The 23,110-nt window shown below is 41.6% G+C and overlaps 1 protein-coding gene across 3 annotated transcripts; it reads left to right on the plus strand.

Annotated features, from left to right (window-relative positions):
- The first annotated feature begins 12,292 nt into the window (after positions 1-12,292).
- On the plus strand, positions 12,293-17,404 carry LOC139382403 (uncharacterized). 3 transcript variants are annotated; one of them, XM_071126423.1, is made up of 5 exons: positions 12,293-12,468; positions 13,249-13,378; positions 13,485-13,658; positions 13,912-14,082; positions 14,661-17,404. In XM_071126423.1, exons 1-5 carry the CDS (start codon positions 12,316-12,318, stop codon positions 15,209-15,211), a joined length of 1,179 nt encoding a protein of 392 aa, XP_070982524.1. In that variant the 5' UTR covers positions 12,293-12,315; the 3' UTR covers positions 15,212-17,404. The 3 variants fall into 3 exon arrangements, with proteins under 3 accessions (XP_070982524.1, XP_070982542.1, XP_070982534.1); XM_071126441.1 differs by having other exon boundaries at positions 14,961-17,404; XM_071126433.1 differs by lacking the exon at positions 13,485-13,658.
- Positions 17,405-23,110: the final 5,706 nt, after the last annotated feature.

A 23,110-nucleotide genomic window follows, 5' to 3' on the forward strand; every position in this document is an offset into this window, starting at 1 on the left:
CACTGTGATAGTCTCAGAGGTCCGTTAAAAGCGCAGAGAGCATCATGAAGAACAAGGAACACACCAGGCAGGTCCGAGATACTGTTGTGAAGAAGTTTAAAGCCGGATTTGGATACAAAAAGATTTCCCAAGCTTTAAACATCCCAAGGAGCACTGTGCAAGCGATAATATTGAAATGGAAGGAGTATCAGACCACTGCAAATCTACCAAGACCTGGCCGTCCCTCTAAACTTTCAGCTCATACAAGGAGAAGACTGATCAGAGATGAAGCCAAGAGGCCCATGATCACTCTGGATGAACTGCAGAGATCTACAGCTGAGGTGGGAGACTCTGTCCATAGGACAACAATCAGTCGTATATTGCACAAATCTGGCCTTTATGGAAGAGTGGCAAGAAGAAAGCCATTTCTTAAAGATATCCATAAAAAGTGTTGTTTAAAGTTTGCCACAAGCCACCTGGGAGACACACCAAACATGTGGAAGAAGGTGCTCTGGTCAGATGAAACCAAAATTGAACTTTTTGGCAACAATGCAAGACGTTATGTTTGGCGTAAAAGCAACACAGCTGAACACACCATCCCCACTGTCAAACATGGTGGTGGCAGCATCATGGTTTGGGCCTGCTTTTCTTCAGCAGGGACAGGGAAGATGGTTAAAATTGATGGGAAGATGGATGGAGCCAAATACAGGACCATTCTGGAAGAAAACCTGATGGAGTCTGCAAAAGACCTGAGACTGGGACAGAGATTTGTCTTCCAACAAGACAATGATCCAAAACATAAAGCAAAATCTACAATGGAATGGTTCAAAAATAAACATATCCAGGTGTTAGAATGGCCAAGTCAAAGTCCAGACCTGAATCCAATCGAGAATCTGTGGAAAGAACTGAAAACTGCTGTTCACAAATGCTCTCCATCCAACCTCACTGAGCTCGAGCTGTTTTGCAAGGAGGAATGGGAAAAAAATTTCAGTCTCTCGATGTGCAAAACTGATAGAGACATACCCCAAGCGACTTACAGCTGTAATCGCAGCAAAAGGTGGCGCTACAAAGTATTAACTTAAGGGGGCTGAATAATTTTGCACGCCCAATTTTTCAGTTTTTGATTTGTTAAAAAAGTTTGAAATATCCAATAAATGTCGTTCCACTTCATGATTGTGTCCCACTTGTTGTTGATTCTTCACAAAAAAATACAGTTTTATATCTTTATGTTTGAAGCCTGAAATGTGGCAAAAGGTCGCAAAGTTCAAGGGGCCGAATACTTTCGCAAGGCACTGTATTTGTTTTATGGGCTGTGGCTGTGATGAATAGCATACGCTGGTGTCCAGTGACAGGTTATGGGTCTGGTTAAGTGAAAGGATGGCCCCAGGCCAATCAGTAGAGATTGAGATGGGGGGCTGGGGGGGTTACTGTGATATTAAGCAGTTTCTACTTACCCAGAGTCAGATGAACTTGTGGATACTGTTTTTATGGCTCTGAGTGCAGTATAAAGGAAGTTAGAGGTAGTTTGGCAAGCCAATGCTAGCAAGCGTTACCCAAGACTAGCTGGTCCTGTAGACTTCCAGTCATTGGCTAGCAAAACTGCCTCTAACTTCCTTCATACTGCATGACTTAAAACCTGAAATATTACATTTACGTAAGTATTCAGAACCTTTACTCAGTACTTTGTTAAAGAACGTTTGTCAGAGATTACAGCCTCAAGTTTTCTTGGGTATGACGCTACAAGCTTGTCACACCTGTATTTGGAGAGTTTCTCCCATTCTTAGTAGAAGCATCACTGCACAGCTTCACCATAGGGATGGTGCCAGGTTTCCTCCAGATGTGACGCTTGGCATTCAGGCCAAAGAGTTCAATCTTGGTTTCATCAGACCAGAGAAACTTGTTTCTCATGGCCTGAGAGTTCTTTAGGTGCCTTGTGGCAAACTCCAAGCGGGCTGTCATGTGCCTTTTACTGAGGAGTGGCTTCCGTCTGGCCACTCTATCATAACGGCCTGATTGTTGGGGTGCTGCAAAGATTGTTGCCCTTCTGGAAGGTTCTCCGATCTCCACAGAGGAACTCTGGAGCTCTGTCAGAGTGACCCTCGGGTTTTTGGTCACCTCCCTGACCAAGGCTCTTCTACCCCGTTTGCTCAGTTTGGCCGGGCGGCTACCTCTAGGAAGAAGCTTGGTGGTTCCTAACTTCTTCATTTATGAATGATGGAGGCCACTTCAATGCCGCAGATATTTTTTGCTACCCTTCCCCAGATCTGTGCCTCGACATAGTCTTGTCTTGGAGCTCTACTGGAAAATTCATTTCGACCCCATGGCTTGGTTTTGCTCTGACATGCACTGTCAACCATTGGACCTTATATAGACAGGTGTGTGCCTTTCCAAATCAGGTCCAATCAATTTAATTTACCACAGGTGGATTCCAATCAAGTTGTAGAAACATCTCAAGGTTGATCAATGGAAACAGGATGCACCTGAGCTCAACTTCGAGTCTAATAGCAAAGGGCCTGAATAAATAAGGTATTTCTGTTTTGTAATTTTAATACATTTGCAAAAATGTCTAAAAACCTGTTTTTGCTTTGTCATTATGGATTATTGTGTGTAGATTGATGAGGATTTTATTTTATTTAATCAATTTTAGAATAAGTCTGTAGCGAAACAAAATCTGGAAAAAGTCAACGGGTCTAAGTACTTTCCGATTGCACTGTATGTGTTTGTAGTCTATTTTTTATCATTAGATAGGGAAGATTACCAACTTAAATCACAAGTATGTCACTCAAACCTTCGGTGAAATCTTGTATTGATATTCAAATTTTTTACCCAAAAAGTTTATTTAAATCAGGGTTCGGCATCATGTACTCTCGTCTTAAGCAAAAGCATCAGGGATGAAAGCCAAATCTTATTTGCCAGTTCCATGTGCCAGGGGCACAGTAAAAATGGCTTTTGAACTATTCAGTGCTGTAAAACCTGCTATAAATAACCATCCAGAGAGGGGTGAGTAAAGGGGTTTAAAATCCTCCCCTTGTTCCTCTGCCACTTTCCGCCTGGCTATGAGGCACGATTTGATTCCCCACGATCGGCTTAGCTCTGCTCTCATAGCCCGTCTTCAAAACTCACTGAGCTCACATCCCATCACCGCATCCATCCCTCCACCCCTTTCTCCAACAAACCCACAACCCTCAGACAGCTTCCCTCTTCAATCCCTTATGTGAAGAAAACACTATTTATAAGGAACAAGACTACCAGGGAAATCTCATAGAGATTAGTTTACCTATTCAGAATTAGTCATGTATTCCTAGTAGTGATAGAGGAGAACCTACGTCACTAACAGATGAGAGGACTGAAAAAACACAGACTGATGCAATCATCTCAATTCACCCACAGAGACAAAAATAGCAATACACCTCCGTAACAACAAAATCAATCACATTGACTTCCTCCATTGATCAAAGGGAAAGTTCACAAACCAACCTGCTTCATGAACAAGACAGGGTCTCTTATCAGTTAACACACTCATTCAGTGTTTCACTCCTAATTGCTTTTTGGTATTGCTTTAATTTAGCATTTAGTTTGCTATAGAGTTTTCTACAAAGTTGACCTCACCCATCCTAATAAAATTATTGACGTGTCTCAAGAACACTTGTCTGTTCCACTGCATGTTGAACATCATTCTTTGGCAGTTTGAAAATAGCAGCGTCATTTGATGTTCTAGGCCCAGAGGAGGCTCTCTGACAGGATCTGTCACTGTAATTGAGAGGTTTGTGAAATTGTGCCAGATGAAAACTCACTAACAAGAAAAACACACAATTAAACATGTTATAATTGTCAGTGGAACTTGTAAACTGTCAGGTCACATCAATGTTCATCTAAACTTACTCTGTTAAATTGAGATGAGTGAGATGATGACTCAGGTCAAAGGCCACACAGTCCTCAGAAGGCCCAGGGGGACATTTTGTTTTGTCTTTCTTCCCCAGACAGGCCTGTCTACATGGCTGAAACTGTCACGTCTCTTTATCCACTTGTCCATATTGGCTCTTTATTATACACAAGAGGTGCTTTTTATGTCTAAAATATTTCCCCAGACACCACAGAGAAGACGCCAGGCACAGAACAGGCTCCTGGTGTTCCCACGGCCTGAAATTTAAAGTCCATGTCACTCGCAGCTCTTCACGGTGTCTGCACTATCCCTCATCCTGACAAGCAGCTCAAGGCCAAAGGCAGGGGCCACCAAAGAAACAGTTAACACAGCCACCCGAGGGAGAGACCAGTTATTTTATGTGTCATTCATTGCAGTTTTAGTGGAACATTATGTGGAAAGTACACTGAACAAAAACATAAACACAACATGCAACAATCTCAAAGATTTTACTGAGTTACAGTTCATATAAGGAAATCAGTCCTTCAAATTTAAATGAATTGAAATAAATTCATTAGGCCCTAATCTATCAATTTCACAGGACTAGGAAAACAGATACCTTAATAAAAAGGTATGGGCGTGGGTCAGAAAACCAGTCAGTATCTGGTGTGACCACAATTTGCCTCATGCAGCGCGACACATCTCCTTTGCATAGAGTTGATCAGGCTGTTTATTGTGGCTTGTGGAATGTTGTCCCACTCCTCTTCAATGGCTGCTGGATATTGGCGGGAACTGGAACACGCTGTCGACCACATCATCAATCCAGAGCATCCCAAAAATGCTCAGTGGGTGATGTGTCTGGTGAGCATGCAGGCCATAGAAGAACTGGGACATTTTCAGCTTCCAGGCATTGTGTACTGATCCATGCAACATGGGGCCGTGCATTATCATGCTGAAACATGAGGTGATGGCGGCGGATGAATGGCACGACAATGGGCCTCAGGATCTCGTCACGGTATCTCTGTGCATTCAAATTGCTATCGATAAAATGCAATTGTGTTTGTTGTCTGTAGCTTATGCCTGCCTATACCATAACCCCATAACCATGGGGCACTCTGTTTGCAACATTGACATCAGCAAACTGCTCGCCCACACAACGCCATACACGCTGTCTGCCATCTGCCCGGTACAGTTGAAACCGGGATTCATTCATGAAGAGCACACTTCTCCAGCGTGCCAGTGGCCATCGAAGGTGAGCATTTGCCCACTGAGGTCAGTTCAAGTCCCTGGCGAGGATGACAAGCACGCAGATGAGCTTCCCTGAGACGGTTTCTGACAGTTTGTACAGAAATTCTTCAGTTGTGCAAACCCACAATTTCATCAGCTGTCCAGGTGTATTGAATGTACATTCAATTCTATGGCAACAGCTCTGGTGGACATTCTTGCAGTCAGCATGCCAATTGCACGTCCCCTCAAAACTTGAGACATCTGTGGTATTGTGTGACAAACTGCATATTTTAGAGTGGCCTTTTATTGTCCCCAGCACAACATGCACCTGTGTAATGATCATGCATCAGCTTCTTGATATGTCACACCTGTCAGGTGGATGGATTATCTTGGCAAATGAGAAATGCTCACTAACATGGATGTAAACTAATTTGTGCACAAACTCTTGGAGAAATAAGCTTTTTATGCGTATGCATCCATGATATCACAATTATAGTTTTAGGCTTTACAGTGTTTGTTTACATTTACTTTGTTTACAAACATTGGAGTAAAACAAGGTTATATTTTAGGTTCTGATGGGGAACGACAGTTGAACTAAGCTCATGAGGTATTTACACGTTTTCAAGAATCAATGTGTACATTTAAAGTCCAAAAATTGATAATGAAAAAATTGATACTGTTGATTGCCCCTTAATAGATGAACCACCTTGTTGAGAATTCTCCTTCTCTCCAAAGTTTTATCTGATCTCCCAGTTCCTTCTACGTTGAGGGTCAGGCCAGCAGTTTGATGTTCCTTCCGGTCATGCAGAACTGTAAAGTAGTCTGAATGGAGACCAAATAAAGTCTCTCTCTGCTGTGCTTTCATCAAATCGTTGGTCTTCTTTCCACCAGTGTGTGTGCATAGCCCTTTGAAGCTGATTCCCAGTTGAAACCGCTTTCTCTGAGTGGGAGACTTGCCTCATTATTTCCTCACTGATTCATTAGCTTCTGCTTGATCTTACAGATATTTTTTTAATCTTTGACTTTCTGAGTCCCCTTTCGTTATGCAGAACCCTCACACCACGCCCTCTACACCCACACGCTTACTCTCATTTCCTGCACGTGTAGCCCCATGGGAAGTTTTGTTTCACGTGCTGAGCTGCCTTAATGCCACTATTGATTTTGCAGGGGCTTGAGATTTAAACCATGATGTCCCGTTTGATATTTACATATAAATATATATATTTACATATAATCCTCCAAGTGGGTGAAAATATCATACAACAGTACACAAAGACAGAGTTTGTCTTTGCATTATGTGTTTGCAATGGTTATTAGGAAAAAGGAATGGGGCATTTGAACAAACATTAAATTACCTAGTAGTATATTTCAATCTATGAGTTGCAGTAGATCTCAAGCATGGTTACTCATCATGTGAGGCTAACTCGTTGCATGATGTGACATATCTCCCGCACATGAAGAACTTTTTAAAAGCTCCAGCACATGATTTTAGGACTAAAATATATACATCTCACCTAGCTCTCCTCTCTCCAGTTATGCATTAGTCACGTTAGTCAAATTTGCATTCTGTCTCATGCAGAGCCGGTCCTGGCTGTTCTGCGCCCTAGGCAAGACACACAAAAAAATGCGTCCCTTGCTAATATAAAAAATATGTAGTTTTTTTACCTTTATTTAACTAGGCAAGTCAGTTAAGAACAAATTCTTATTTTCAATGACAGCCTGGGTTAACTGCCTTGTTCAGGGGCAGAACAACAGATTTGTACCTTGTCAGCTGGGGGATTTGAACTTGCAACCTAGACCAATGCTCTAACCACTAGGCTACCCTGCTGCCCCAGCAAGCAAAATGATGTTGAAAAGATGTCTAAAATACGTATTTTATAGATGTTGAAGTTAGGTTAAATTTAGGTTTTGAATAAAAGGTGAAAAGACGTCCTTTCCGGATGTTGAAATCAGGTTCATTTTCGGTTCTGAATGAAAATTTTTAGACATCTATGTCTGGGCCAAATCAAGGCTGGTCCAGACTGGACAAAATATGAACCAAACATAGACGTCTATGATTAGTTCACATTTGGTCCAGACCTGACCAAAAACCAATGTCCGTGGACGTCCAGTCCGGACAGGACCAAAAAAAGGCGTCCAAAAGCCATCAGCGTCAGTCCGTGCTTACTGACATATAGCCTACAGTGTCAGCTGAAATTTAATTTTAGGAATGCCCATTTTTGTGGTATGCCTACCATTTGTAAAACACCAAAACAAGACGGACGTCGGGACAGGACCAAAGAAAGACGTCCTAAAGACGTCGGTGCGGGTCAGTGCTTACTGTGGTGTATCCTACCAATGGAATCTTATGAATGCCCATCCATATTGTAGGTCCACCGTTTGTAAAACAGGCCATTGCTTTGGCTTTATTAGTCCTCATTCCTGTGACTAATTATATGGCTATTTAACCTCTGCATATCAGCTACCCAACTTTATCAGAAGGAGTTACAGTGGGAAACGCAGAAGTATTTTTTTTTCTCGCTATGATCAACTTGTCAAAAATTGACTGATGCAAACTTGAAACCACTGATCATGACAATTTAGCCAATGGGATGAAACTCATAGACAGCTGTTGTGAGTAGCCTGATTGTTCATTCCATATTGTTCCATTTACTTTGACCTGTATTGTTTTTAGGATATGTTGTTTGTTAACATGTCAGCGCATTTCTTTATTGATTGGGCGCAATTTAGGTTAGGTAATTTGACCTGAGAAACGAGCATGATGTAGAAAGTTTCCGTCTCATTAAATTGTCATACATTTTATCTCCTGCCTGTAGGCTACAGAAAATACCAGATACTCTTTCAACCATATGCTATATCTGCTACATGATTTATGTTAGATACATTTTTTTACGGAATGTTGGTGGCATGCCGCGGTGATGCATCTCTCCAACAGCACACTGGAGAGGCGCCCTGGGAATGGACAAGATAAATAATGGCAAACTTGATTAAGTGGGCACTGCTTGTTACAGGGCAGCATCAGCGCACACATAAAAAGCCCATATGCCACTGGTTGAGAGAGAATGTCATTATTTTGGGGCAAAATTATGTGATATTTTATGTGTTGTTGGAGGTGCACCTTGGTCAGTTTAGATCAGAAAAGGCAGCCCTTGTCAATATGTCGCCATAGGCGGCCGCTTAATCCTGTCTAATGAGCGGGCTGGCCATGGGCTTAATGCTGAAGCACATCTCCCCCTTCAGATGCAGCATTACTTTCCAGATTACATAGTCCTGACAGCACCAGCAATGAAACTTCTTTCATCACTTTTCACAGTCAGAGGTCTTGGTATCAGGTATTAACATAGCACTCTGCATTGGTTGAATTCATCCTGCTAAGTAGCGGTGTAGGTCATTAAGGTCAAATAGTAAAGTTTGGGACCATTTGCCAGGTTTTTAGCTACTTACATGGGATGGCTCACTGATAGTATGACAGGGCGAGTTCTGGAGACGAAGGAATATTACAATTATTTATTTGCCTGGTGCTTCAAAACAGTGCATTCGGAAAGTATTCAGACCCATTGACTTTTTCCAGATTTTGTCACGCTACAGCCTTATTCTAAAATGTATTAGATTAATAAAAACTCATCAATCTACACACAATACCACATAATGACAAAGCAAAAACAGGTTTTTAGAAATGTTTGTATTAAAAATAAAAAATTACTGAAATACCTTGTTTACATAAGTATTCAGACCCTTTGCTATGAGACTCGAAATTGAGCAAAGGTGCATCCTGTTTCCAGGTTTCTACAACTTGATTTATTACACCTGTAGTAAATTCAATAGATTGGACATGATTTGGAATGGCACACACCTGTCTATATAAGGTCCCACAGTTGACAATGCATGTCAGAGCAAAAACAAAGCCATGAGGTCGAAGGAAATGTTCATAGTGCTTTGAGACAGGATTGTGTCGAGGCACAGATCTGGGGAAGGGTAGAAAATAATGTCTGCGGCATTGAAGGTCCCCAAGAACACAGTGGCCTCCATTATTCTTAAATGGAAGAAGTTTGGAACCACCAAGACTCTTCCTAGAACTGGCCGCACGGACAAATTTAGCAATCAGGGGAGAAGGGCTTTGGTCAGGGAGGTGACCAAGAACCTGAGGGCCACTCTGACAGAGCTCCAGAGTTCCTCTGTGGAGATTGGAGAACCTTCCAGAAGGGCAACAATCTCTGCAGTACTCCAACAATCAGGCCGTTATGATAGAGTGGCCAGATGGAAGCCACTTCTCAGTAAAAGGCTCATGACAGCCTGCTTGGAGTTTGTCAAAAGGCACCTAAAGAACTCTCCGACCATGAGAAACAAGTTTCTCTGGTCTGATGAAACTAAGATTGAACTCTTTGGCCTGAATGCCAAGCGTCACGTCTGGAGGAAACCTGGCACAATCCCTAGGGTGAAGCATGGGGTTGTTTTTCAGCAGTAGGGACTGGGAGACTAGTCAGGATCAAGGGAAAGATGAATGGAGCAAAGTACTTAGAGATCCTTGATGAAAAACTGCTCCAGAGTGTTCAGGACCTCAGACTAGGGTAAAGGTCAGAGACCCGGGCGCGTGGTGCCAGGATAACAACCTCTCCCTCAACGTGATCAAGACAAAGGAGATGATTGTGGACTACAGAAAAAGGAGGGCAGAGGCCGCCCCCATTCTCATCGACAGGGCTGTAGTGGAACAGGTTGAGAGCTTCAAGTTCCTTGGTGTCCACATCACCAACAAACGATCATGGTCCAAACACAGCAAGACAGTCGTGAAGAGAGCATGACAAAGCCGATTCCCCCTCAGGAGACTGAAAAGATTTGTCATGGGTCCTCAGACCCTCAAAAAGTTCTACAGCTGCACGATCGAGAGCATCCTGACTGGTTGCATCACTGCCTGGTAAGGCAACTGCTCGGCCTCAACCACAAGGCACTACACAGGGTAGTGCGTACGGCCCAGTACATTTCTGGGGCCAAGCTTCCTGCCATCCAGGACCTCTATACCAGGCACTGTCAGAGGAAGGCCCTGAAAATTGTCAAAGACTCCAGCCACCCTAGCCATAGACTGTTCTCTCAGCTACCGCATGGCAAGCGGTACCAGAGTGCCAAGTCTAGGTCCAAAAGGCTTCTTAACAGCTTCTACCCCCAAGCCATAAGACTCCTGAACAGCTAATCAAATGTCTACCCAGTCTATTTGCAGTGAATTTCAAAGACAGATTCAACTTCCTAATTCAGTTGTCGGAGAGGAAGGAAACCGCTCAGGGATTTCACCATTAGGTCAATGGTGACTTTAAAACAGTGAACAGAGTTTAATGGGTGTGATATGAGAACTGAAGATGGCTCAACAACATTGTAGTTACTCCACAATACTAACCTAATTGACAGAGTGGAAAGAAGGAAGCCTGTACAGACTAAAATTATTCCAAAACATGCATCCTGTTTGCAACAAGGCACTTAAGTAATATAACATATTATTGAGTACCACTCTCCATATGTTAAAGCATAGGGTTATGGGTATCATGTTATGGGTATGCTTGTAATCGTGAAGGACTGGTGAGTGAATAACTTAAAAAAGGAATTTAAAAATTTAAAAGGTTATAAAGAAACAGAATGTAGCTAAGCACAGGCAAAAACCCGATAGGAAACCTTGGTTCAGTCTGCTTTCCACCAGACACTGGGAAATTAATTCACCTTTCAGCAGTGCAACAAAACATAAGGCCAAATTTACACTGGAGTTGCTTACCAAGAAGACAGTGAATGTTCCTGAGTGGCCAAGTTACAGTTTTGACTTAAATCTACATGAAAATCTATGGCAAGACCTGAAAATGGTTGTCTAGCAATGATCAATTTTTTTATTTATTTTTTATTTCACCTTTATTTAACCAGGTAGGCTAGTTGAGAACAAGTTCTCATTTACAACTGCGATCTGGCCAAGATAAAGCATAGCAGTGTGAACAGACAACAACACAGAGTTACACATGGAGTAAACAATTAACAACTCAATAACACAGTAGAAAAAAAGAAAAAAAGAGAGTCTATATACATTGTGTGCAAAAGGCATGAGGAGGTAGGCGAATAATTACAATTTAGCAGATTAACACTGGAGGGATATATGATCAGATGGTCATGTACAGGTCAAGAGTGGTGTGCAAAAGAGCAGAAAAGTAAATAAATATAAACAGTATGGGGTATAGGTAGGTACAATTGGGTGGGCTATTTACCGATAGACTATGTACAGCTGCAGCAATCGGTTAGCTGCTCAGATAGCAGATGTTTGAAGTTGGTGAGGGAGATAAAAGTCTCCAACTTCAGCGATTTTTGCAATTCGTTCCAGTCACAGGCAGCAGAGAACTGGAACGAAAGGCGGCCAAATGAGGTGTTGGCTTTAGGGATGATCAGTGAGATACACCTGCTGGAGCGCGTGCTACCATGGGTGTTGCCATCGTGACCAGTGAACTGAGATAAGGCGGAGCTTACCTAGCATGGACTTGTAGATGACCTGGAGCCAGTGGGTCTGGCGACGAATATGTAGCGAGGGCCAGCCGACTAGAGCATACAGGTCGCAGTGGTGGGTGGTATAAGGTGCTTTAGTAACAAAACGGATGGCACAGTGATAAACTGCATCCAGTTTGCTGAGTAGAGTATTGGAAGCCATTTTGTAGATGACATCGCCGAAGTCGAGGATCGGTAGGATAGTCAGTTTTACTAGGGTAACCAATTTGACAGAGTTTGAATAATTTTGAAAAGAATAATAGGCAAATGTTGCACAATCCAGGTGTGGAACGCTCTTTGAGACTTACTCAGAAAGAGCTATAATCACCGGAAAAGGTGCTTCAAAGTAGGGTGTGAATACTTATGTAAATTATATATATGGTATATATATTATTTTTTGAAATGTTTCCAAAATTAATTTTTCACTTTTTCATTATGAGATATTGTGTGTATGGGTGAGATGGGTGAGAAAATAAATATATTTAATCAATTTTGAATTCAGGCTGAAACACAACAAAATGGGGAATAAGTCAAGGGGAATGAATACTTTCTGATGGCACTGTGTGCGTTGTAGGTACCGTTACAGATTGACAAAGCATTGCTGAGTGTGTTGTTTATCTACAGGGCAGGGCTACACAGGTATTTAAAGTTTCAAAGGTTACAAGGAAATTGGGCTGGGAAAGCTGTTTTTGCTTAATCATTTGTTAAACTTCCTGAACATTCCACTTCCTCCAGTTGCAAAAATGGACATGGACACTAGCAAACTACACTGGGGACATCAAGAATACAATCTTGGAGAGTTTGCTGAAAAATTCAAGGACTCCTTTCCTAAGATCATCAATGTGACGGTGGGCTTTCTTGGACAACAGGAACTGGACAGTATCAGCTCAAGCACAGTGAGTGTGATTTCTTTCCTTTGATACCTAGTGATATTATCAACTGCCTGAAGCTATTTTAGCACAGTGGTTTGGGGTTCAAATAATGTCTCTTAATACTTAATCTTTCTAAAAATGGACTGTATTGTAGTAATGCACTGTAGGTTTGTAAAATTTGAAAAGAAGCCTGTCCTTTATCGACCGAATCAGTATTTTTCAATTGTTCTGATTTGCCAAGCCTTTTGTTAAGAGAGTATATGAAAGAATCTCCTCACTCACTCAGTCATGTATTTTGTAATTGCATTTGTATTTATTATGGTTCCTCATTAGCTGCTGTCTTGGCAGCAGCTACTGTTCCTGGGGTCCAGGAAAATGTAGGCAGTTTATTCATGTGTCTGTGCCTATTATTGTGTTGCTTCACGGCCCCCGCTGTTCAAGGTGTATTTTTATCTTTAAAACATTTTTTATCTGATTCTATTTCTTGCATCAGTTACCCTATGTGGAATAGAGTTCCATGCAGACATGGCTCTATGTAGTACTGTGGAATAGAGTTCCATGCAGACATGGCTCTATGTAGTACTGTGCGCCTCTCATAGTCTGTTTTGGACTTGGGGACTGTGAAGAGACCTCTGGTGGCATGTCTTGTGGGGTATGCATGGGTGTCTGAGCTGTGTGCCAGTCGTTTAAACAGACCGCTTGGTGCTTTCAACATGTCACGTATTATTACCGCTTAAAATGAAGTGCAGCTCTCATGTAGTTCATGTTTATGTTTTTATCACCTCCCACCCCAACGTTCCAAAGCACATCATGGTCCACTCCCTGCTCTGCCAGCAGAGAGCAGTGTTTGAGAGCAAACATGGGAAAGTCCTGTCCCTACCTGTCACCATCTCCACTGTAGGCTTCTACATAATCAGAAATGATAGACGAGAAGGTGAGTCGCAGTTAAGTGAGGTGAATCTACAACCTCTTATCAACCACTCTGAGGATGATAGCTTAGTTACCGTTGCAAACTGGGTCTTTTTGGCAATCACTCATAGGACCACCAATCAGTCTTCAGGCTATTTTGGAGTCCAACCCACTGCCAGTCATCATCCAACCAATAACGCCACTCGTCCTGCCGTGGCTGTCAGGGGGTCATAGGCTGGACACACTGACAATCACACGCACCTATGAGGAGCAGCTCTTAATTGGGTTTCCTTTCAGCAGCAAAGGTATTCATCGATTGCATTATTTTTAAAGAAATCTGATTTATCATTCATTGAAACCTGCTCTGAATGTTACAGTAGGTAATTTGCATGGTGACCTCAAATATGTATGTTTGTCATATAGCCTTTTACCACAAATAGTGAGAACTTTGCATTTGAAAATATGTAACCTATACATCTATTCTGTTTAGCATGGAGACCAAGAGAAGGACAGATTTAGTCTCCAATAACTTATTCATTATGTGTTGTTGTTATGCAGGAATCCTCTCCAGACACACTCCTCTGGTGCTGCCCATGTATATGAAGGAGGTGCGTATTGCACTGGCAGAGGGGTTGGAGGGACTCGATCAGGGCCAGTTTGAGGATGCCTGTGCTACATTGGGGGGGCAGATCGATGAACTGGGCCTCAGGAACCTTTTCATCTTTCAAGGTAAACCGCAGCACTCTGCATGAAAAAAGTATTGTTACATTACACCTCCCTTTGGTGAGTGACCACATACTTCACCTTAGAACGTGATGGTGGGTGACAATTTACTAAGTGTGGATCAGTAATTGCATCAGTACACCACACTACAGCAGACCCAGAGGAGTCACACAGGAATTTGTACTCAGTCCTCTTTAATTTTGTTCTGATTTCCAATATAATGTACAAGGAGACTTCAATGCCTGTTTGGTGTGAGCGTGGCACAGTTGAAGAGGCATGGACTAAACTGGTTTTCTCAGTTTTAGAGAAATTGAGTTTGCCATATAGTCAACATACACTATCAATAGGAAATGAAGCAAGAATTGATGCAGGATGCAGCATGTCTCCTTGCATTTGAGAAATCAGAAATGTAAAATGGAGGGGACCAAGTACAAATCCCTGTGGGACTCCTGTATTGTGCTATCAGAACATACATTTTTGTGGCCTCACTATTCTTTTTAGTGATGCTATGACACATAAATATCCTAATTGGCATTGACAGATGTAAATGTTCAAAATAACTCAAACCTAGTCTGCCTCTTCAGATATCACCATTTTGAATAAGCAAGAGTTGATTGAAAAGGGTCACGAATACATGGAGGTGAAGCCAATCTACATGTGCCTGAAGAGCCAGGGTGATGAAATCAACCTCTACCAGCACCTTGACTTTGAGACAACTGAGCCTCCTACTTTACAGAGAAAAGCAGCAAGACCCCCACCTCTACCCCCTAAACCACAAAATTTACAAATAGCTAGACACAAACTTCCACCCCTTTCTCCATCATTGGAGAACAATTCCCAGTTCTACTCTGGCGGCTCATGGCACCCACTCTTCTGCTCCTTAGCAGAGGTGCCCTCTAATCTACGGGACCTGAGTGTGGCACAGGTGTGCTCCTGCCTGCGACTGCTCAACTTGGACCAGTACTGCCAGGCCTTCGAGAGGGAGCAGATTGACGGGGATCTGTTGTACACAGTTGAGCCCAGCATGATGAGGGAGACCCTGGGTATGGAGAGCCTGCACGTGGGCAAGCTTCTCCGCTTCCGAGAGGGCTGGAGGCCCTTACTTGGGTCTTCTGGAACTGAGCAGGTTGGGTAGTAATGGATTATCTGTAATGGGGATTATAATCAGATTATAAAAACTTCATTGGCAATCTGGGATCCAAACAACACTAAAGCAATCATAGAAGTGACATTTTGTACTCTTGTGCTGGATGGTAAATTATTTACATATTTTATGTTAGGCTAAGTACCATTTACATTAGTAATGGCTAAAGTGTCATTCAGAATAAAGGCTACTTTTTGGAGTAATTCCTGCTGGGAAGCAAACATTCATCCACACAGCATGATTAAAAGCACAGGTTTCAGGCCAATAGCCTTGTCCCGCTGTCACACCACAGGGCCGGTGGAGTCACAGACGTCATTGACATTTTCATTTCCATTGGCAAAATGTAATTGACTTTCAGTCATTTCATTTACCACAACTACAGCAATAAGATACATAAATAAATACCTACATGAGGTCCAAGAAAATAAACATAACATACATTTTATGGCCAACAAAAAGCATGCAAAACAAAAGAAGGCACAAGGATCTAAGCTGCACTACATGACCAAAAGTATGTGGATACCCTTTCAAATTAGTGGACTTGGCTATTTATCCACACCCATTGCTGACAGGTGTATCAAATTTGAACAAACAGCCAAGCAAACTCCATAGACAAACATTAGCAGTAGAATGGCCCATACTGAAGAGCTCAGTGACATTCAACATGGCCCCATTATAGGATGCCACCTTTCCAACATGTCAGTTCATCACATTTCTGCCCTACTAGAGCTGCCCAAGTCAACTGTAAGTGCTGTTATTGTAATGTGGAAATGTCTAGGATCAACAACGACTCAGCCAAGAAGTGGTAGGCCACACAAGCTCACAGAATGGGACCGCTGAGTGCGGAAGAGCGTACAAATTGTCTGTCCTGGGTTGCAACACTTACTACTTAGTTCCAAACTGCCTCTGGAAGCAACATCAGCACAATAACTGTTTGTCGAGAGCTTTGTGAAAAGAGTTTCCATGGCCAAGCAGCCGCACATAAGCCTAAAATCAGCTTGCACAATGCCAAGCATTGGCTGGAGGGGTGTAAACCTCACCGCCATTGAACGCTGGAACAGTGGAAATACGTTCTCTGGAGTGATGAATCACGCTTCACCATCTGTCAGTCCGACGGACAAATCTGGGTTTGGCGCATGCCAGGAACACACTACCTGCCCAAATGCATAGTGCCAACTGTATAGTTTGTTGGAGGAGGAATAATGGTCTGGGGCTGTTTTTCATGGTTTGGGCTTGGCCCCTTAATTCCAGCAAAGGGAAATCTTAACGCTACAGCATAGAATAACATTCTAGATGATTCTAGTCACCTTGACAATCTTCTCTCAGGATCCGGAGCCTTGCAGAGAGACATATGGCCATGATGCAGCATGATATTTAAAATCCCTGAAACTGTTCTGTAATGAGCAACACAGTATGTATAAATAGTGTATGAATAATGAAACTTCCAGAGATGTCCATACACAGCTCTCAGACCTTCTCCAAAACAACTTTGCTTCTTTTCAACTCCAGCACCTTAGAGCTATACCGCACAAGCTCCACCTCCTTATCTATTGACGGTGTGGCAATAGCGACACCGCTTCCCATTCATTTTCAATGGAGGGAAAGCAGTGAGAAGCGTTGTGGGCGGGGGACCGTTTGGCGGCTCGAACATGGTGTGGGAGGCGGTGAAAAAGTTCAGCATTTCCCAGCTTCATGCAAATCACCAGCAGCGACCCCTGTGCAATGACTAATTATATTGAGTGGTTCCCATGATGAATTTGATGCTACGCAACCCAACGCTGGAGACTTTCTTCAGCAAAGATGGCTGACAAAAATACTAGGATGGATGCAAATGTAAGTCATTGTTTAAGTGATAATGCCAGAGAAGCCCGTGTTTGGAGAAAAATTTGGCATGGAACGAGACGAAGTCGAGTGCCGGCAAACCGTGCCATTATTTCCTCCAAACACCGGCTTCGAGAGAATTATCACTTTTATACAAGGGGTTACCAACATATTAAAAAAAATATTGAAATGTGAGATAATGTCTAAACTTTATTTTGATGAATTTATTCATACTATTTAATCCTTCCACAAGATATAGTCCCGACACAAATCTAGGGTTGCTACCCAAGCCGGCTGGTCGTTAATTCTATTTGTTCGGTTGCCTAGTTAAATAAAGGTTTAAAAAAAATGTAAACAAAAAAAGAACTGTGTATTGCGTAGTCAGATGGAACAGAGTAAATAGGCATTTTAACATCATAGATTTAGCCGGTGGTAATTTGTGGAATAGACACGGGCTGGAATGCGCTTTTAACCAATCAGCATTCAGGATTAGACCCACCGGTTGTATAAAACGTCATTACAAATCATGCAAATCATGCAAAATATGTACAGTATATGTATATGTATATGTTAGTTAATGTAAAGACCAGTGGCGACTGGTCATTCAGGGCAGGTGGGGCAGAGCTACATTTTTTGCCATTTTTTAAATAAAACGTTTGAGGGTTTTTGCATGTTATTTTGGTATTAATACATGTCACATATCAGTTTGAAAACAATGTAAAAAAATAAAAAATAATCATTGACTTAATAAAGCTGCATACAAACATGGTCTCTTTTTTGCTATCTTGAGTAAGGCAGGTCCAAAATGCAAGTGTTTCAGCCTAAATCGGTGGTGGTGGTGAGGCAGCCAGCGGAAATACAGATCGTAGGGGTTGGTAATGTTCTCTAGATGCGCCGTGATTGGCTCAGTGTTCTGTCACTCATGGGGACACTACGTCACTGCCAAATCTAAGGGTAGAGCTCTAAAATTCACAACCTTGGGTGCTACCATAAAGTTACATTAGAAGTGCCCATCCAAGAGGGCTCAAGGTCATTGGCCACAGATAAAATTATGTTAAATCACGCTATATATCTACAGTAGCTTTGATTGGACTGATCATGTCAACATCATACTTTCTAAATCTTAGCTAGCAGTCATCATCAATCATTTTTAATCCTTGTCATATGAACAGAATTAATGAAAATAAATTATAGATAAAATGTGTCGTGGTCATCGGCCATTGGACATAAATATTACACAACAAGTTGGAAATTGCAAATTCAACAATGAGTGGTTTGGAAGGAATCCGTGGCTAACTGCAAGCATTGCAAAGCAATCACTAGCCTGCTATTCAGTGGAGCGGCTGTGTGGTCCCAATTCTGTGTTTAAGGGTCTATTTTCCAAGCTTAAAATGATAAACATTCAACATTGGTCATGCTGTCAATCCAGCATAATTTCTGCTGTCCTCAAAACAAGTGTTAACTCGGAACTGGGAAATCTGACTTCAGAGAGTTCAAGACAACTGGGAACTTGTGAAAAAACTAGCTCTGACTGGGAAAATACATTTTGAATGGTCATCCAACTCGGAATTGTAATTCGGGAACTAGGGCCTCTTTCTAGAGCTATGACCTGAAGATCACTGACGTCATCATGATTCAATAGTTGTCTTGAAAGTACCATAAATCCAGAGGATGCCAGACTTTGATGACAAAGTTCGATGACAAACTTTTCCCACGAAGGACTGCCACGTCACCTTCCTGTTCAAGTGAGCACAACAAGGTGAGCCCAAAAATGTATTGTACGCTGCTGCATAAATTATGTAATATGCCAGGGAGATATGTATACTGTAGCTAAGAAAGTAATAGTAAGTGTATGTTGTGTAGTAAGCTGTTAGTAGCCCTTGTGCTTCACCCTAATAATTTGGTATATTTTCCCTTCTTAATTTAGCCTACTGTTTTGACTTGGTGGTGCACATGTAGCCTATAGCCTTTTTTAGAGAAATGTTATTGTAAGAGCTTTCATTGTCTGCTTATATGCCCCCTTTATTTATCTTACGGTACTGACTTGGTGTACAGGGAGAACACTGTAAGAACGGCCCATGTTCTGAATTCTGTCACTGTACATTTCGAAAGTGCTGAACAAATAGTTATATTGACTACGTCAGTCCTAGCTTGCTCATTTATTTCTTAATCGAAATGATTGCTTCTTATGCGCTTGTCATCCCCTTATGCCATAGTTTGTACATCTCAATTGTCAGTAGAAACCACATTTGTTTAAGCAAGTCAGTCATATCAGCTATGTTTTAAAAAGGCAGTAAAAGAGGCTGAATGAACTGTTTCACTACCAGACAAGGCTCTGCTGATAGCCAGGTGTAGCAGTGGTAAGGTGCTGGGACTGTTGTTGGGACAGCTTTACGTAGGCCAGTTTGTCACCGTTATAGTGCAATTAATGTGTTGTTTAGTGTTGTGCTGTGTAGTGGCTTTACTGGCATGCATCCCTAACGTTTTTTTAGTTGTTTTCTCTACCAAGATTTACATGCTAAAATCTCCACTGGTAGAGACAAACCATTATGCATATTTTGTCATAAAGTTCATTTACAAAAATCGGTATTTAGCAAGTTAGCTGTCTAGCTAATATTAGCCTGCTAGCTAGCTTTATGGGCGTTGTGACATGAGTATGAAATTGTCATTTGTGTTGTTTAATGTTTTAGGGACTCCTAAGAAACCCAGTCTTGTGAAACAGTGGATGTAAAGAATCTAGTTAGCTAAAGCATTTACTGCAAATTGAATGTACAATTTTGTAAGCTTGCCTTGCTGATATTTGCCATGCAATGCAGCTGAAGTAACGTACCTAGCTATTTTCTTGGCTGGCTGATAAAAATACCTGTATGCATATTGATAGCTAGCTATGTAGCCGATCTGTGTATGAACCCTAAAACGTTTGGAATAAGTATTAGTTCAGAGCCTAGCTATGAACCTCAGCTATCATAGCCGGTTGTATCGACTTCAAAAAAGTCTGAATGGCATTAATGAAGCCTGTGGATTGAGTAGAATATAAGATAACTTTATTGTGCCAAGGATGCAAGTTGCATATACATGTAGTTATTACCAAGCATGAGAACAGAAGAGCAGGGAAGACAGCATATGATTAACGAATTACAGTGCTGCCCTAATATTCTTTCAGTTCATCACAATTACATAATTGTGTCTCTAGCGATGTTTCTTAACCAGTCTTGGGCCCTCAGTTGGCCCGAAGGTTATCTTAAGAGCAGGTGAGGTGGCGATGACGGGACTATGGGTTGGCATCCTCTCATATCAAAACATACCTGCAGATGAGAGACAGATGGAAAGAGAGATTAATTGATAGATAGATGCATGTGCACACACATGTGAATGTGTATATGACAATAGCAGGATCATATCAAGGATAGTATCACAAATGAATACATAAATACCACTTGAATCTTGATGATGGATTGAACATTTGTATCAGCTGTGCAATGCTAAGGCAAAACAAAAACGTGCACCCCTTTGAGTCCCCAGGACTGAGAACCACTGCTCTTCATTGTGACCACTTCAACTGCAGACAGGCTTTCACAGCTCTCTGTATCTGAGGACAGAAAACATCACAAGAAACAGACTTCATTATACTCAAAATAGACATCACTGAATATTATGTTACTATTAAGCAGCCACAGCTTAGGTATTTGACATACAGTTGAAGTCAGAAGTTTACATACACCTTAACCAAATACATTTAAACTCAGTTTTTCACAATTCCTGACATTTAATCCTAGTAAAAAATGCCCTGTCTTAGGTCAGTTAGGATCATCACTTTATTTTAAGAATGTGAAATGTCAGAATAATAGTTGAGAGAATGACTTATTTCCGCTTTTCTTTCTTTCATCACATTCCCAGTGGGTCAGAAGTTTACATACATTCAATTAGTATTTGGTAGCATTGCCTTTAAATTGTTTAACTTGGGTCAAACATTTCAGGTTGCCTTTCACAAGCTTCCCACAATAAGTTGGGTGGATTTTGGCCCATTCCTCCTGACAGAGCAGGTGTAACTGGCCCTCCTTGCTCGCACACGCCTTTTCAGTTCTGGTGAATGCACCAAAGTACATTCATCTCTGAAAGATAGAACGCACCTCCTTCCTGACGGCTGTGTGGTCCCATGGTGTTTATACTTGCATACTATTGTTTGTACAGATGAACGTGGTACCTTCAGGCGTTTGGAAATTGCTCCCAAGGATGAACCAGAGTTGTGGAGATCTCCAAAAATTTGTTGAGGTCTTGTCTGATTTCTTTTGATTTTCCGATGATGTCAATCAAAGAGGCACTGAGTTTGAAGGTAGGCCTTGAAATACATCCACAGGTACACCTCCAATTGACTCAAATGATGTCAATTAGCCTATCAGAAGCTTCTAAAGACATGACATAATTTTCTTGAATTTTCCAAGCTGTTTAAAGGCTCAGTCAACTTAGTGTATGTAAACTTTTGACACACTGGAATTGTGATAGACTGAATTATAAATAATCTGTCTGTAAACAATTGTTGGAAAATTACTTGTGTCATGCACAAAGTAGATGTCCTAACCGACTTGCCAAAACTATAGTTTTTTAACAAGAAATTTGTGGAGTGGTTGAAAAACAAGTTTTAATGACTTCAACCTAAGTGTATGTAAACTTCCGACTTCAACTCTACTTCTTCTTATTGGTGGGGCTAGCAGCAGCCCCAGTTTAGATATTAAACATACTTCTTCTTATAATTATTATTCCGCCGCCTACTCCTCCTACGCCGTTCCAACTTCAGAACGTGCGGAATGGTCTGGATTGATTTGCATGTATACAACTTTTTGATATCTGCTATACTTTTTACGTTATACATTTGTTTGTTGTCTTTTTTGTCCCCCCATCCGCTAACATGGGATTTCTCAATGTTTTTAATCGTCTCCATTGTAACATCATCACTTCCAATTGTCATTTTCTCATGAAACTTTTGACGCAAATCAGATAATTCCACTCTGCAACAACTTAGACAAAATATTTCAAGCTTACCAGCTTCATCTATTTCTCTGCTACTCAAATGTAGAATATTCACATCAAAAGTTACAGCAGTTTAAGTAACCGCATCATCATTTGCTGTAACATTTTGGCAAACAACATCCATTTTGACCACTACCGCAACAAGTTAGACAAAAAGTTAAAGGGTTTGGGATATTCGTTTACTTCTCTGCTATTCATAGCTGTGCGCAGAATCAAAATATTCAATACGGAACTTACGGTTCAGCTGTTTTTGTAACTGCATTACCACGTGTTGTTCAAACTTACCCAAACAGCTGCCGTTTTGACCACTAACACTATTACATACCACAACTACACATCTTCTGACAGCAACCACACAACTGCTTACCATATCTAGTGACAACAACCACACAATTACATACTAGCAACCACACAACTGCTTACCATATCTAGTGACAACAACCACACAATTACATACTAGCAACCACACAACTGCTTAACATATCTTGTGACAACAACCACACAATTATATACCACAACCACACAACTTCTGATCACACATTTAACTACTGACCATATCCCAACTATTACTGACCACAACTACTGAACCACATAACTACTGACCACAACTTCTGACCTCAACCGCACAACTTTTGACCACATCTAGTATCCACAGCCACACAATTACATACCACAACTGCAGAACCTCTGACAGCAACCACACAACTTCTGACCTCAACCGCACAACTTTTGACCACATCTAGTATCCACAGCCACACAATTACATACCACAACTGCAGAACCTCTGACAGCAACCACACAACGTCTGACCTCAACCACACAACTTCTGATCTCAACCACACAACTTCTGAACACAACCACACAATTACATACCTCAACCACATAACCTCTGACCGCAACCGCACACAACTTCTGACCATATCTATTGACCCCAACCACACAACTTCTGACCACACAACTTCTGATCACACATTTAACTACTAACCATTTCCAAACAAAATTTGACCACAACTACTTAACCACATAACTACTGACCAAATC

Source organism: Oncorhynchus clarkii, chromosome 2 (genome assembly GCF_045791955.1).
Source record: "Oncorhynchus clarkii lewisi isolate Uvic-CL-2024 chromosome 2, UVic_Ocla_1.0, whole genome shotgun sequence".
Classification (NCBI taxonomy): Eukaryota; Metazoa; Chordata; class Actinopteri; order Salmoniformes; family Salmonidae; genus Oncorhynchus; species Oncorhynchus clarkii.